This window comes from Chiloscyllium plagiosum, unplaced genomic scaffold, assembly GCF_037043375.1.
Source record: "Chiloscyllium plagiosum isolate Xiang-an unplaced genomic scaffold, Cpla_swu_hap1 HiC_scaffold_9, whole genome shotgun sequence".
NCBI lineage: Eukaryota > Metazoa > Chordata > Chondrichthyes > Orectolobiformes > Hemiscylliidae > Chiloscyllium > Chiloscyllium plagiosum.
Genome location: NW_028270147.1, coordinates 61,248,444 through 61,262,406, shown reverse-complemented (window position 1 = coordinate 61,262,406; position 13,963 = coordinate 61,248,444). Strand labels below are relative to the sequence as shown.

At 37.1% G+C, this 13,963-nt stretch overlaps 1 protein-coding gene across 3 annotated transcripts in view; it reads left to right on the top strand.

Moving 5' to 3' along the window:
- Window positions 1-13,963, top strand: part of pde4ba (phosphodiesterase 4B, cAMP-specific a) — a 629,074-nt gene that overhangs the window by 427,193 nt on the left and 187,918 nt on the right. The window contains exon 1 of one of the 3 annotated variants that reach the window (XM_043699428.2): window positions 1,647-1,844. The exons of the other annotated variants lie outside the window; for them this stretch is intronic. Coding sequence (XP_043555363.1) covers window positions 1,738-1,844 — 107 coding nt within the window. The 5' untranslated portion in view covers window positions 1,647-1,737. Of the gene's footprint in view, window positions 1-1,646; window positions 1,845-13,963 lie in introns of those variants that run through there. 3 annotated transcript variants of the gene reach the window in all.

Sequence of the window (13,963 nt, the reverse complement as noted above, 5' to 3'; positions counted from 1 at the left end):
GACTGGGTGGTAGGTGTAAGTGAAGTGGTGCACAGGAATCACTCCGTATGGCTAGAAAAGGTCACCCTGATATTGGGGCTTGGCCTCCACTCATTTCCAGCAAGCCAACAAATTGGGTAAAACATTGATAATCTTGCCAGTAAAGTACATGGGAAAATTGGGATACTATTGGCATTGCAGCAATCTTTGAGCATTTGAGGAAAGGACGACTGGAAAAGAGTAACATTTGGATAAGTAGCTGTCAGCGTCTATGTTGGAACAACAAGCAACAAGAGTGATTTTGAATGAGTCTTGATGTAAATCAGGGGAAGAGAGAAGCAGTCATCAGTGTAAGGGGATGGTGAACCTCAACCGTTTATGTTTCATGTATGTGGGATCCTCAGGTGTACTACATCCCTTTCTGGCTCTGTTAATGCTTGTTCATTGTTTAAAATGTACTCTCTGTTGCACTCTAAAGATGCCTGTTAAGCCTAGTTTTCTCGAGAGGACTTGGGGCTCACTTCCTCAGGCCAAACTCATATTTAGCAGCAAGGACCTTAATGGTAGAAAGTGTCTTTGTCAGAGTATACCTTCTTGATGGATGAGCACTGGGTGGCAATTTTATGACCTTTATCAATATGGCACTAACACTTTTCAAACTTGTGGTTCTATTTGTGGGATATTGGAAGCTTAGAATGCTAAACTGTATTTGTCAAAGGACATTACATAGCTGCTAACTGCTTCATTGCTTGGTTTCCAATATAATCAAGATTCACATTGTTGATTGTCTTTTTGAAGTACTTATATCATCATTTCTTTCCTTTGGAGGCAAGTAAGATAATGTTTTAGATCAATGAATCTCTGGAAACTTACCCCAAATGAAGTTGTGATTGTCACAATGAGAAATCAAAATGCCTTGTTACTTTTAAACAAGTGTCTTTGAAGACTTACCAAAGTCCTTATGACAGGCAAAATGAGTTGTGATTCATTTTGAGTAAAAGGTTATTTGGATGTTTGGAGAGGTTATCCTTTTAGGAGTGAATGCCCCCAATACTCTATTATAATCAGACTCATAATCTAATCACAGAGCCACTAATTACATAATTGAGAGACCCATAATTCACACGTTCTTCTCCAGAGCAGGACGCTAGTGTGTGTCCCTGCATTTGACCTACAAGACATGGATTCAAATCCACCTGTTCCAGACTATTTCATAACTTCTCTCAACAGGTGTATTAAGCAATTAGCTGCTAATATATATTTTCAAACTGTTAAGGTGATATGGTTCTACCTGTGAAGTTCTTGCAATACAGTGGTAGTGTCTCTACCACTGATCCAGATGGTCCAGGATCAAATTCCACCTGCTGCAGAGATGCGGCATAATAGCTCTGAACAGGTTAATTTTAAAAAAACTTTACAGATCCTCCTCATAATAGAAAACCACTTTAAAATGGCAGCAGCTAAACACTCAGCATTGATGTGACAGTATATCTGCTGATATCATTTTGGGCTCATCACAGCCCCAGTCACGTTGTTTTGATTTGCTAGAAATCAACTCTCAATTCCTGCAGTGCACTATGGCCAACTGTAAATCCACTCCAAACAAAAGAAAATCCACTTCAGGAAGTTGGACATGCACATTCCTTTCCTTTTCAGCTCACAGCGACAAGATTTGCTAAGAAACTTTTTGTGCATATGTGTTTCTGTATAGCCGGGTTACAATACGACTGAAATGTGGGACAAACACAATTTGTGACAATGATTCTTCGTTCTCCTTCTTGGGAACTGGCTGTAAAGCGTCCCAATAAAGTTCATTTTTCCTTCAGTGAGGAAGATATTAAACGATCTCGCCTGTCTCGACTCAGGTTGGTACTCTGATTTCTTTCCATAACAAATTTTCACGCTTTTTCGACAACCATTAAATTCAGAACAATATTATTCAGTTCATTTGAAACAGTTCGATCCTGCATATATTTTAAGACTTTTTTTAAATGCAATTTATTAATGTGACAACCACACGCGTTTCCAGTTTGTTTAACTGCAACACCATCTTTTGAGTGACTTAGTTTGGTAAGCTTTGTGTTTAAAAGTACTTCAATATATCAAGTCATGAAAATGCTAGTCTCAACCATGCACCTTATTGCCGATTTTGAGACTAAATTGGCTGTATCCATTTTGTGCGGTTCCCTGCAGAATTTATAACGCAGAAATCAAACCGATGAAGTTGTGATAAGTTGTATAAATTAACAATAAATACAATAACAAATTTATTTGAAATTCCTCTTATTCTAACAAATCCTTAATCCATGGGATAACACGTTCTTTAAATTAGGAGAGAGGGTAATTTTGTATGAAATTTGCACTTTTTCTTATGGACATGATCTATGCCCACAAGAGTGTAGTAAAATGTGTAGTAACGTGCAACAAAGGTCTCATTTAATTTTGTATTATTAGTCTCTTTAATTTGTTATCATTTCTGTGCTTTCCATAGTTGCTGTTAGCCATTTTCTATTACACTTTTTTGGACCCTGTGGCAATGCTGATAAAGTGACGTTTCCTGTCTGTTTATCCTAAAAAAGACACAACAGGTTTAGCAGTAAGATCAACTTTGGCATATAGATGATATCTAACATATATATTTAATGGTAAACTTTAGGTAACCTGTACACTTTTTAGTGCTTGCAATGTTACTACTACATAACAACTAAGGGCAAAATAAAAATGCTAAATTGACACGTAATTACATTTTCTCTTTTGGAGACTCATTTGCTGGAATACTGTTCCATTGATCGCGGACATTTGTTTGTTATCAGGCCCAGCTGGTCATCTTTAATCTGAGTTACTTTGGGTGTGAGTAGCCATTTGACCATGAAGGGCATCTGAACCAGTAACTTGATCTTCATGACAACAAATTTTCCCATTGAAGTCACTTCATTGGTTAACAATTGGAGTCCAATCAATAGTAACAAGGGCATACATTTATAAAGCACCTTTTAACATGATAACACTCCTATGAAGCTTTGATGGTTTCAGAACAAAATCTGACACCAAGCCATATAAAAAGATATTCAGACAGCCAAGAATACATTTGAAACAATTAACAGATCTCTGGGATGACTATATTGAGTTGACTACGCTTGCAACATGCTAATTGGCACAAGGCTAAACAGATGAGAAAGATTAATGCACGACTGAAAGATTGGTGTGGGAAGTTTAATTATTTCATGGGAAATTGACAGCCATACTTAGTCAAAAAGGAACTGTACCCTTATGAGTGGCCCAACTAAAGTAGAGTTGGATCAGTGTGCTAGCAGAACAGATAAATAGAGCAGTTGATATAAGTTTAAATTCATAAAATAGTAAAAAGAATCAGCTATTTAAAGATAAATTGAAAGGCCTGTGATGCGTACAAGTTTACCATTAAAGATATATGTTAGATATCATCTATATGCCAAAGTTGATCTTACTGCTAAACCTGTTGTGTCTTTTTTAGGATAAACAGACAGGAAACGTCACTTTATCAGCATTGCCACAGGGTCCAAACAAAATAGGAGAAGTGGTGTCAACAGTATATGCATGGAATGAATTAATAGTAATGATAACTGATTGATGACGTGTTCTAGAGTTTATACACCATCCTCCCACTCTACCCATGGGAACAGGCTGACTTGTGGAGTGGAATAGTAAGGGAGTGCTGTGCTTGATGTCTACCCTTCTTTGCTAGTATTTTCCCAGCAGTAAAATGCCAGGGATCTTGCACCTACTGAGCCAGTTGAGACCCTTAATTTGGTTCAGTGCAACCAAGTAATATTTCCAAGTAACACTTTTCCTTTTACTGCATGGCACGCACTGCTACTTAGTGAAGCTACCTGGTATGCTGTAATGGTGTAACAGTGAGCTTGTTGTGTAGGAACTTTCTATTCAGCCACGTTCTGCCTAATGGAGACCTTCTTCAACTCCTGATCACCATCCTAATGTGTCTTCCCCGCCATGGCCTCCTGTTCATGGTGCTCACCCTCCTGAAATTACCTTGCCAACCTTAATCATCATGGTTGACTATTCTTCACTTTTTGGCTTACTATTGGGGAATGACTGCCACCTCACCCACATGGGGACAAAAGCTATGACCTCTGGCAACTAAAAGCCTGCTGATGGCTGTAAAATTTGATCAGGCTATCTGAAGGGTTTTGCTCAAATTTTATCAGCCAGCAAGTAGGTCCATAATGTTTTACACTGAACAGTTGGTAAAGAAGGGAATGGATTAACTTTATTACTTAATTACATAATGCCAGTAAAAAAAAGGACCGAGTTAAAGCAGATTAGAAACAGATTTAAAATGATAAAAATTAAGAAGTCTGCTGGAATCTTCTCATTCAATATGGAAAAGCTTGAATGGGTCTGTCAATATGTGGCCAACGTAATAAGCCAAGATCATCACCCTTGAGATTCTATGAATTATTAGTAACATATTGAGCTATTAAACATATTGGAATATGATCAAAAACAGGTAAGAGAAGAAAAGGTATGGAAACTTTGAGGCATTTGCAACAAAATTGGCTTCATGATGAAGATTGAGGTGATCATTAGGAAGACAAAAACAAAGTAGTAAATCATAAAAAATAAAGTTACTATCAAATAGTGAAATGGAACAGCAGTGGGAGACATTTAAAACGTGTGACACAGTTAATGGGAGAAACATCTTGCCTATAATGAAGCACAATTAGCTAGTAATGATAAAACCCCAGGTCAGGGTGGATTGCTTATGAAAATATGAAAAGAAGTTAGGCAAGTAATAGCAGGGTTATAATTAGGCATTCATCAGAGAAGGAAATAATGTCAGAGGACCATTTTGTAGTTAATATGATCCTTGTTATGATTCCAGCTGGTGTTTTTCTGCGCTTTTGGTTTATCAGTTTTTCTTTAACTTAAGTAGTTCTCTCACCTAATGTTCATATCTAAGTACAAAACAACTAAACCCTCTTGACTCCTTAGACGCATCCTTAATGGCAAATAGTAATAAAGGAATTCCCTCACCTCAATCATGAGGACATTCTTGGCAATAAGCACCTTTTTGAGATTATGGGTAATAAATAAAAGATGTAAATGTTTACTCCCAAACCAGTCACAATTTTTTGAATGTTTGTGACCTAAAATTTCCAGTGTGTCTCAATACCTTGGTTTATGTCCTTAATTGAAGTCATGAGGTAAATATCTGAGTATTTTATCAGAAAAGTAATGTCCAGTGGTCTGATTCTCCTTGACTCTATTCAAAAAAGAATTTTCATGTCTGTTTTGATTCATCTCTTCCTCCTTAGTATATTCTAAGGAAATGTTTTAATATCTGCTATTGTTTTGATACCTACTTCCATTCCTGATACTCCCTTAGTAAAGATTTCTTGGACATTCCTGTTATTCCAATTAGTCTCCAATTTAACTTCCAGCAATGGCTTTGGTATGCCTAGTCTTATTACAATGTAGTGTTGATTTTTGTTTTGTCACTTTTTCATTTCAAGCTCATTTATTTCTCTGGCATCCTGCTGTCTTTTTTTAAAGCTGGTAATGCTTCCATTCTTCTTTGCTGTGAGCTGGTTCATGGCTAACTTGTGGTCCCTAATTGCTCGGTCTTTTTAAAAAATTCTTTTCTGGGATGAAAGCATCACTGGCCATTTATTGCCCAGACGGCAGTTTAAGAGTCAACCACATTTCTGTGGATCTGGGGTCACATGTAGGTCAGACAAGGTAAGATGGTATTTTCCTTTCCTAAATGCCATTAGTGAACTAGATGGGTTTTTCCAGCAATCAACAATGGATTCATAGTCATCATTTGACTCTAAATTCTAACATCTGCCGTGGCAAGATTCGATCCTGGGTCCCCAGAACATTATCTGCGTCTCTGGTTAATAGACCAGCAATAATACAAGGCCATCACCACCACCTTATCAATTATCCTCTATTAATATTTTTCTTTCCTTTTCAAGTTTTTTTAACTTGTCATTCATTTTTTGTTTTTCTATTAACTCAAGATTTTTTAAATTTCTAACGATTTTAACTACTTCCACTTGTGACATACTAATTTCAGTTTTTTTTAAAAAAACTTCTAATTCTAAATATTGGATAATCACTTCATGCATCTCATCCTTAGCAGATCCTACTTTTAGTTCTAACTTCAATTTATCTGCTAACTCTGTTAGTTTAGCTTTAATCAAAGATTTTCAAACTGCTATATCTTACATTTCCAGAAAGGTCTTGGCCATGTTCAAAGCAATATTTAAATTCTGTGCAACAATGTCACCACAGGACAGCTATTTTAAGTTCAAAGTCACCACAGAACCCATTACAAAAAAAATGTAGGTTTTTCTTAAACCCAGTGAATTCAAATTGCTGTGTTCACAGATTCAGTTATTTCTGGACATATTAGGTCCTGGACTGAAATCTGACTTGTTAGATAATAATTTGTTCTTTTTTGTTATTAATGAGGTGATCTTTTGCAGAAAAACATTCATGATGCTGCTGTTTTGTTTTTAACAATAAAACAGAAATTTGTTATGCAAAAGAAGATTAAATAGAGTAAATCAAAAACAAAGGTTTAGAAACACAAGGGTAAAATATGATCCCCTTAATCTCAAAATGAATCTTTTATAGTATTCAGACAAGAGAGAAAATTCTCTTATTTATCACACATAAGCATCTATTAATTCAATGCCTGAATTCCTACTCCTGAGAGTTAGCCTCTTCCTCGTGCCTTCATGCAACTGAGAGTAGATCTTCTCAATGTCAAATAACTGTTTTGGAGTTGCAACCAAACAATTCTGGTCTGGAACTTTCAAATCGATCTGCTTACACTGAAGTAATCTATATCATAACAGTTCTGAACTATTTCCCTTTCACATCCAGCTTCAGCCAAGACATGAACAAACTGCCCATACTAAAACCCAGAAATCTTCATGGTGCAATAGTTGTTTCTCCTAATCAAAAGAACAAAATCATCTCTAACCTGAAAACCAAATGCATAACTGATTACTTTGTTTGCTCTTAAAACCTCTCCCAATGTAAACAAATTTTCATTAGCCTCCGAGAGTCAAGAAACAACCATTTTTTAAAAACAAAATTACTATGGCTGTAGAAATACCTACAAGTTAATCATTGAACTCTTTTGAAGACACAAACTAAACCCACATGCCACTTTTAAAAAATATAAAAATCATAGACTGACTTATAGTTTGCCATTATTTATTTTCACGCCCTACATCACATCCTACATTTAAAAATGGTGATAGGATAAGTCCAGGGAACCAAAAACCAATTATTTTAATGTTAGTTATGGGCAAGGTAATGGAATTGATATTTTAAAATCTAATGATAAATATCAAGAAACCTAAAACATTATGGCCCAGATCTTCAAATTTCCAGATCTTCAGAAACTAGATGCATGGCCCAAGATCCATGGCAGAATCCAGCAGAGGTCCCAACATGTTAACCACTGTAGGAATTGCTTGGGAAATGTAAAATTGTGGTGAGCAATTTACTTACTCCTTGGAACAGTTAGCAAAAGTTTTACCCTGAGTTGGAATCTGAAACTTTGAAAATTCTCATTTATTTACCTAAATAGTTACCTGAAAGATATTAGCCAGAAAAATTGCATCCAAACTCCTGATTAAGGACACAACTGAACAACTATCACATATATGCAAGGACAGAGACACATGGTCAAACACATGATGAAGTCGTGGATGTAATATTTGGAAATTAAAATATTTTCTGATCAGTTATTGCACAGCACTCATGACAAATATTAGATTGTGAGAGATCAGAGGGCAAGAAGCTAGCTACAAAATAGAAAACATAGAGTTCAGATTCAACGTACGGTAGTTAAGATTCTTCCTGGGTGGTATCCAGGAAGAAAATAAGACTGAGCTTATGTGAAAGATATACAGATCCCATTGTTGTGATTGGAATTATATGGCACTTCTGCTTTATTGAATGTTTATGTGCAATGTTACTTCTATGATGATCATTCTGTGGAGTGTCCCTTAAAGTGCAAGCATAGCTGGCCTCCCACCTATGCACAATAGAGGAAATTGGCCCACTTTCTCTTCGTGAATATAAATGAGACCGAAGTAGTTATAAGCAAAGCACTTTAAAGGTGGTTCTGAAATAGAATAAATAGGTAAAGCAGGCTATTAAAAGGATCTCCTTCTGAGCTCTAATTAGCAAGTGTCTGTGACAATGCACTGCTCCCCATTCAATTCTGGTCAGTGGAAGACATTGGTTTATACTTGGAAGATACTAGAGCAAGATCTACACCCCAGGAGTGCGATGGAGCGATTATCATGCAGATGCTTTATTGTTATGTAAAGCTTGTTAGATCAAGTTGTCCCTGGTATCCTTTATACACCTATGACTTTGGCACACATAAAAGGTTACATTAGGTGCAAGGCTTTGACAAATCTTCATCAATGGAGGTGGCTGATCTCCCAAGAGTTCACCTTACAACACTGTTGCAGAACTAGGTTGAGTAGTACACAGCTGAACACTATTATTTATGACAGCCTTTGGCATATATATTGCAGTGTAGAACCAAACCAGTCAAGGCAGCAGATATGCATTTTAAGAACCCCAGTGGATGTGCTCTATGATGGCTTTGGTGTGTGCATGAGATTTATCTTGTTTTAGCACCCCCTGTCTCACTATCATCAGTAATGTATTATGGACTAGACCTTGTCACGAGCGCATTCATTATTGTCCTACTACCACATCAGTTATTTACTTCACTTCATTTTCCAAAATTGTGTCAAGCCGTGCTTCTTACCTTGTTGTATTAGTAGCATCATACATAAAGAGAGTTCTCACTTTTGACCATGAATGTTTATTCCTAGCTACCTTGGGATATTCAAAATAACCAGTGTTATTGCCCTGTTGGTCTTGGTTCGTTTTTTCTCTGAACCGCCATTTCACAAAGACGTCCTGAACCGAGCGCTGTGAGGAGGATTTAATTTTAAAATTACACAATCAAACCTTAGTATCAACCAGTGCAAAATAGTAATAGCTAGTAATAGCACTGTTCTATGCAGTTGAATATTTGCTGTAATTATATTCTGCATATAACATTTCTAATAGAGGTTGTGCACTTGGACATCTTATAAAATAATGGTTGAGGATTGAAGTGGAGCAGTTTCCTTTTGTGGAAAATCAGAGGAGAACTCAAATTGTACTGCTTTTTACTTACATTTTTTCTCTGGGATATCCATTGTTATTATGGTGGGAGATTGGGAGAATCCCTGTGGAAATGATGTATTTCTTAATTTAAAGGGATGCTGGCATCTCACAAAGCTGTTTTCTCTTTTTAAAGAGACTATCATGTGAATCATGTTGAAACGTATCATTATATCAATTGTGGATAACATTGTTGCCATGAGTAAAATACACAGCTTATCACAAACAAAAGAAAGCATCGGTCCCAGATAGCTGCATTGCTTAAAATAGAGAGTAACTGATAATGCAGAGGCCAGTAAGGTTCAGAATGTATCCAGAATTACTCCGCTTATCTGACCATTTCAGCAACACTTGTTTAAGTAACCTGGCTGTTTAAAATTGAAATTACAGGAGAAAATCAGCAGACATGGCAACATCAATGGAGAAAAAAATAACAGTTAACATTTCATGTTCAGTCTTTGGAACTGGAGTCAGTCTTCACTTATCAGTCCAAGCCTGGAAGTTGTCCAGGTCTTTTTGTATATGGACATGGACTGCTTCATTGAAGTAGAAGTTGTGAATGTTGTTGAAAGTTATGCAATGTCTTCCTCTACTGTTCTTATGATGAAAGGACCATCATTGATGAAGCAACTGAAGATGGTTGAGCCTAGGACACTATCTTGAGGAGTTCCTGCAATGATGTCTTGGGATTGAAATGACTGACACTCAACAACTACAGCCATCTTCTTTTTGTGGTAAAACATCTTGTTTAAGTGCTTTAATACATAATTTAATGAAGTCATTGAGGATTGATGCGAGTAATGCAGTTGATCTGATCTAAAGACTTTCAACAGGTTGATAAAAGGGCCATATAATAAACTTGTCAGCAAAGATGAAGACTCCAGAGTGGGTGAATAGTATTGCTGACTGGTTGTTTTTTGGGACTGGAGCAAGATATAATGTACAGTTTCTCAGAGGTTAGGAATGAACACAAGAACAAGGTAGTTTAGCTGAACTTTCTAAAACACTAGTTTAAAAGTCTGTCGTGCGCCAGGATGAGCACTGGCATTATGATGCTGCCCTGCTCAGTTAAGGGCATTTCTAGAACCTGTTGGAGAGGAAGGAGATTGCACCATGATTCTGCAACAGGGACCTCATGCTCTTGGTCAAGGGGTTGTACAAAGGAGAGAACTTCTCTTTTAAGATCTTCCCATTGCCGATAATGTTGTCCCATTTCACAATTTTCATCCCCCTTCACCTATACCCAATAACCTGTAGTCCCCAGTCCCTTGAATAACTTGCTGAGTCTCCTTAGCACAGCTGTGGCCCACTAGTCCCCTTTCATCCAAAGCCCCTATCTCCTTTCCCTTAGTTTCTTTGAACAGAACCAACAGACTCTGTGTCGCACACTCCTTTTGAGGAATCTATCAGGACAACCGCAGATCTCTCGCTGTGTATTTTGCTAACCACATTAGTGCTACTCTCTTGGAATGACCACTTTGAAAGCACGGGATTGACTGTGACTCATTCCCAAAATACAGAGACACCTGAGCACAGCAACTGATAGTGATGAATCCCCAGATCAGTTATGGGAGGCCACCCTTGACTTAACTCTAAGTCTGCCTAACTGATGGGTGTATATAGTGGACTTAAGTGAAGACTACTTTTACAACATAACCTTGAGGGTGAGTGAACGCTAAGAGAACACAGGAGAACTCCTGCGATTCAATCAGTGAGCTAGATGCCTGTCCCTGCTGCAGCCTTTCAGTGCTCATTGTAATGCAAATCCCTGCTTCTTGAGTGCCCTGCGAGTATATCAAAGAGATGCCATGATGGTCATGAGGGATCATTAAATGTCAGATGTGAATGTAAATGGACCAAGCAGGTGCTCATTGGATCATGTCTTGATGTGCTTAATCCTAAGCAACATGGAGAACCTTTTAGAACAAGCAATGAGCTGAAGTTTCTTGGGGACCCACTCTAATTTCGATGTCAAGTTTTCTTGATGTTTAACTTGTTCACTAAGATTGGAAGCTGAATATTAATGAGGTGGGCGGACTGTTACTAGGGCATTTTACAAACAATAATCCTTTAATTAGAAATTAGCTGCTGTTTATAATGAGAAACTCAGTAGGTCATAAGTTAAAAGTATAAAAGATTGAGCAAGTTGATCCTGATGTTGAGATGGGCCTCCCGGACTGCTTGTCTGTTTCTGCCTCAAATCTCACCACAGCCCACATCACTAAGACCACCATAAGGACTCAGAAGGCAGTGCTAGAGAATGCAGTGGGAGCAGATTCAGTCAAGGATTTTAGAAGGGAATTGGATAAGTTCCTGATGAAAGAAAATTTGTATGGCTATGTGGAAATGTCTGGAAACTGGAACTTGCTGAGTTGCTCTTTCAGAGAGCATGGTCATGATGAGCCAAATGATCTCCTGTGTTTTAACCATTCCATGATTTGATGATAATGCAGTCATTGGAATTAAACAGTTATTAATTAGATTATTATGTCAAAAATTCAAACTACGGGTCAGTAACTGCATATTTTTAAAGCACTGTTAAAATGCTTATGAAAGCGCAGTGTATTTAACATATCTTTCAATTTTTGAAATAATCTAATCAGCTTGACCTAACAATTTTAACACCATAATAAAACATCTGTATCACCATCACTCCATTGCCAAACTACCTGACATAGTTCAAAGAATCAAAGCACCTGAAGTTAGTGTTTCATTGATGTGTGTCTGGATCAAAGACATGATCAGACCTGCAAATCCAAACCACGCTAAAAGAACACATCAACAGCATAAATTTTATGCAGCTTTTAGTGTACTTCAGAAGAATGTTATCAACAAAACTTGACACCAAAGCATGGAAAATTCTGTGGTTGAGGTTCTGATTGCATGTATGCATCATTAGTCTAATAAAACATCTGCCATATACAATTTAAAGCAAGAAAAGTAATCAATGTTTCTTGAAGTTTTCAAGAATTTCATTTTGTATTATAGACTTGAGGAGCTGATTTGCCTATTCCAAAAAAGAAAAGCAGCTTGAACAGAGTGACGTTGCACTTTTTTTTAATTTTCCATAGGAAGCAGAATATCTCATTCTGCAAGCATTGGATTGTATCAATAAAGGGAGATCCCAGCCCTCCTTAGTCACTTTGTTTTTCACTTTCTGGAAGGCCTTCATTTTCTGAGGATCAGCCTCCCAACATATTTTTGAGCCTCAAGAACTTCCTGTTGCTCTGAACCATTAATCCACTCCCCCTGCTGCCAGCCTCTGATGTCTGTAATTCTAAGTACAGGGCAAGGTCCTTCTTGCCAAAAGCTGTATCTACATGATTGGTACCAGTCACAGAGTGCAAAATCCACTCCTAATGGTGTATCAAAAACTATATTAACTGACATCCAGTTCTCTTATCCACATCTCATTTGGACAAGATGTCACATTTTCCATCTTCCAGTTCCTGACAGTATTTCTTACTTTACAGCATTTTGGAAGACTATTAAGACTATTTGTCTCCATAAATTTACCTCCGGATGCTTGGGCATAATCCATTAAACCCTAACAATTTTTGTTTGAATAACATTTTTAGAATCCTTTTGCTTTTGAGGGGTGATTTTGAGTAGCCATCTATTAGGACCTTGTGATTTAGCTCAGTAAAACAGTCAGATGAGATTCACTTAACTCATTCCTGAGATGAGGGGTCTATCTCAAGAAAAGTTTAACAGATCAGGTCTATACCTACTGAAGTTTAGAAGAAATATTGAAGGTCCTGAGAGGATTTGGTAAGGTAAATACCAGAAGGAAGTTTCCTCATGTGGGGACACAAGAACTAGAAACATTGTTTAAAAATAAGTGATCTCCCTCTTAGGACAGGTGAGGAGGATGTGTTTTTCCCTCTGTTGACCATTACACTGTGTGGATTTTTTTTCTCCCAGGAAGTAGAAGCTGAAACATTGAATTTATTCAAGGCTCCATTGGATAGATTTTTGATAGACAATGGATTCAAAGCTTATAAAGTGAATAGAGTGCACTTTAGACCACAATGAGATCAGCCATGATTTTACTGAATAGCAGAGAAGGCTTGAAGAGTCAATGGCCTACTTCTGCTCCTAGTCCTGCTATGTTAATGTCACACTTACAGGTTATGAGTGACTTTAGGATCTACAATACATTTACATCAATATGCACTGTTAGTAGGCCAGAGGGCTCTGTCATTTCTGGGAGATTTTAATCAATAGCTTTTATTTCTATTTTATTGAATACAGCCAATGGAAGTGTTAGAATTCTGAAGCTCTTAAGCATTGGCATTGTCCAACTGCTTTAGGTATTCATTTACAGTACTAATTTAATTTTTTTCTGTGCATGAATTGTTAATGTGTTGGTCATCTACAATTGCAAAAACTTGAAATTAGGTCATTTTCATCTCAGTAACAAGCATCTGTATCCACCAATCCTATCCATTACTGAATAGACACTGTGTAAATACAAGCTGTGGTTCATGATTCAAATTTCTTCGAGAGCCCGTGTCCATATGTTCTAGCTTTGTTACAGAAAGTTACTGCATAGAGCTCTATTACTCAGGATGTTGTTTCCAATTGCTGAATAAATAAAGTTCTTGCAGAATTTATGAAAAACACTCTAGCTTGTCTTTACTTATCTTATACTAGGTCTGTCAAGCATTTTCAAGACCTTTCTAATATTCGTAATTGCTGTAACGTTTCTGACATCCTCTTGTTTAATGAGATGTGACACAATCTCTTAATTCTTACAAGTTTTATTACA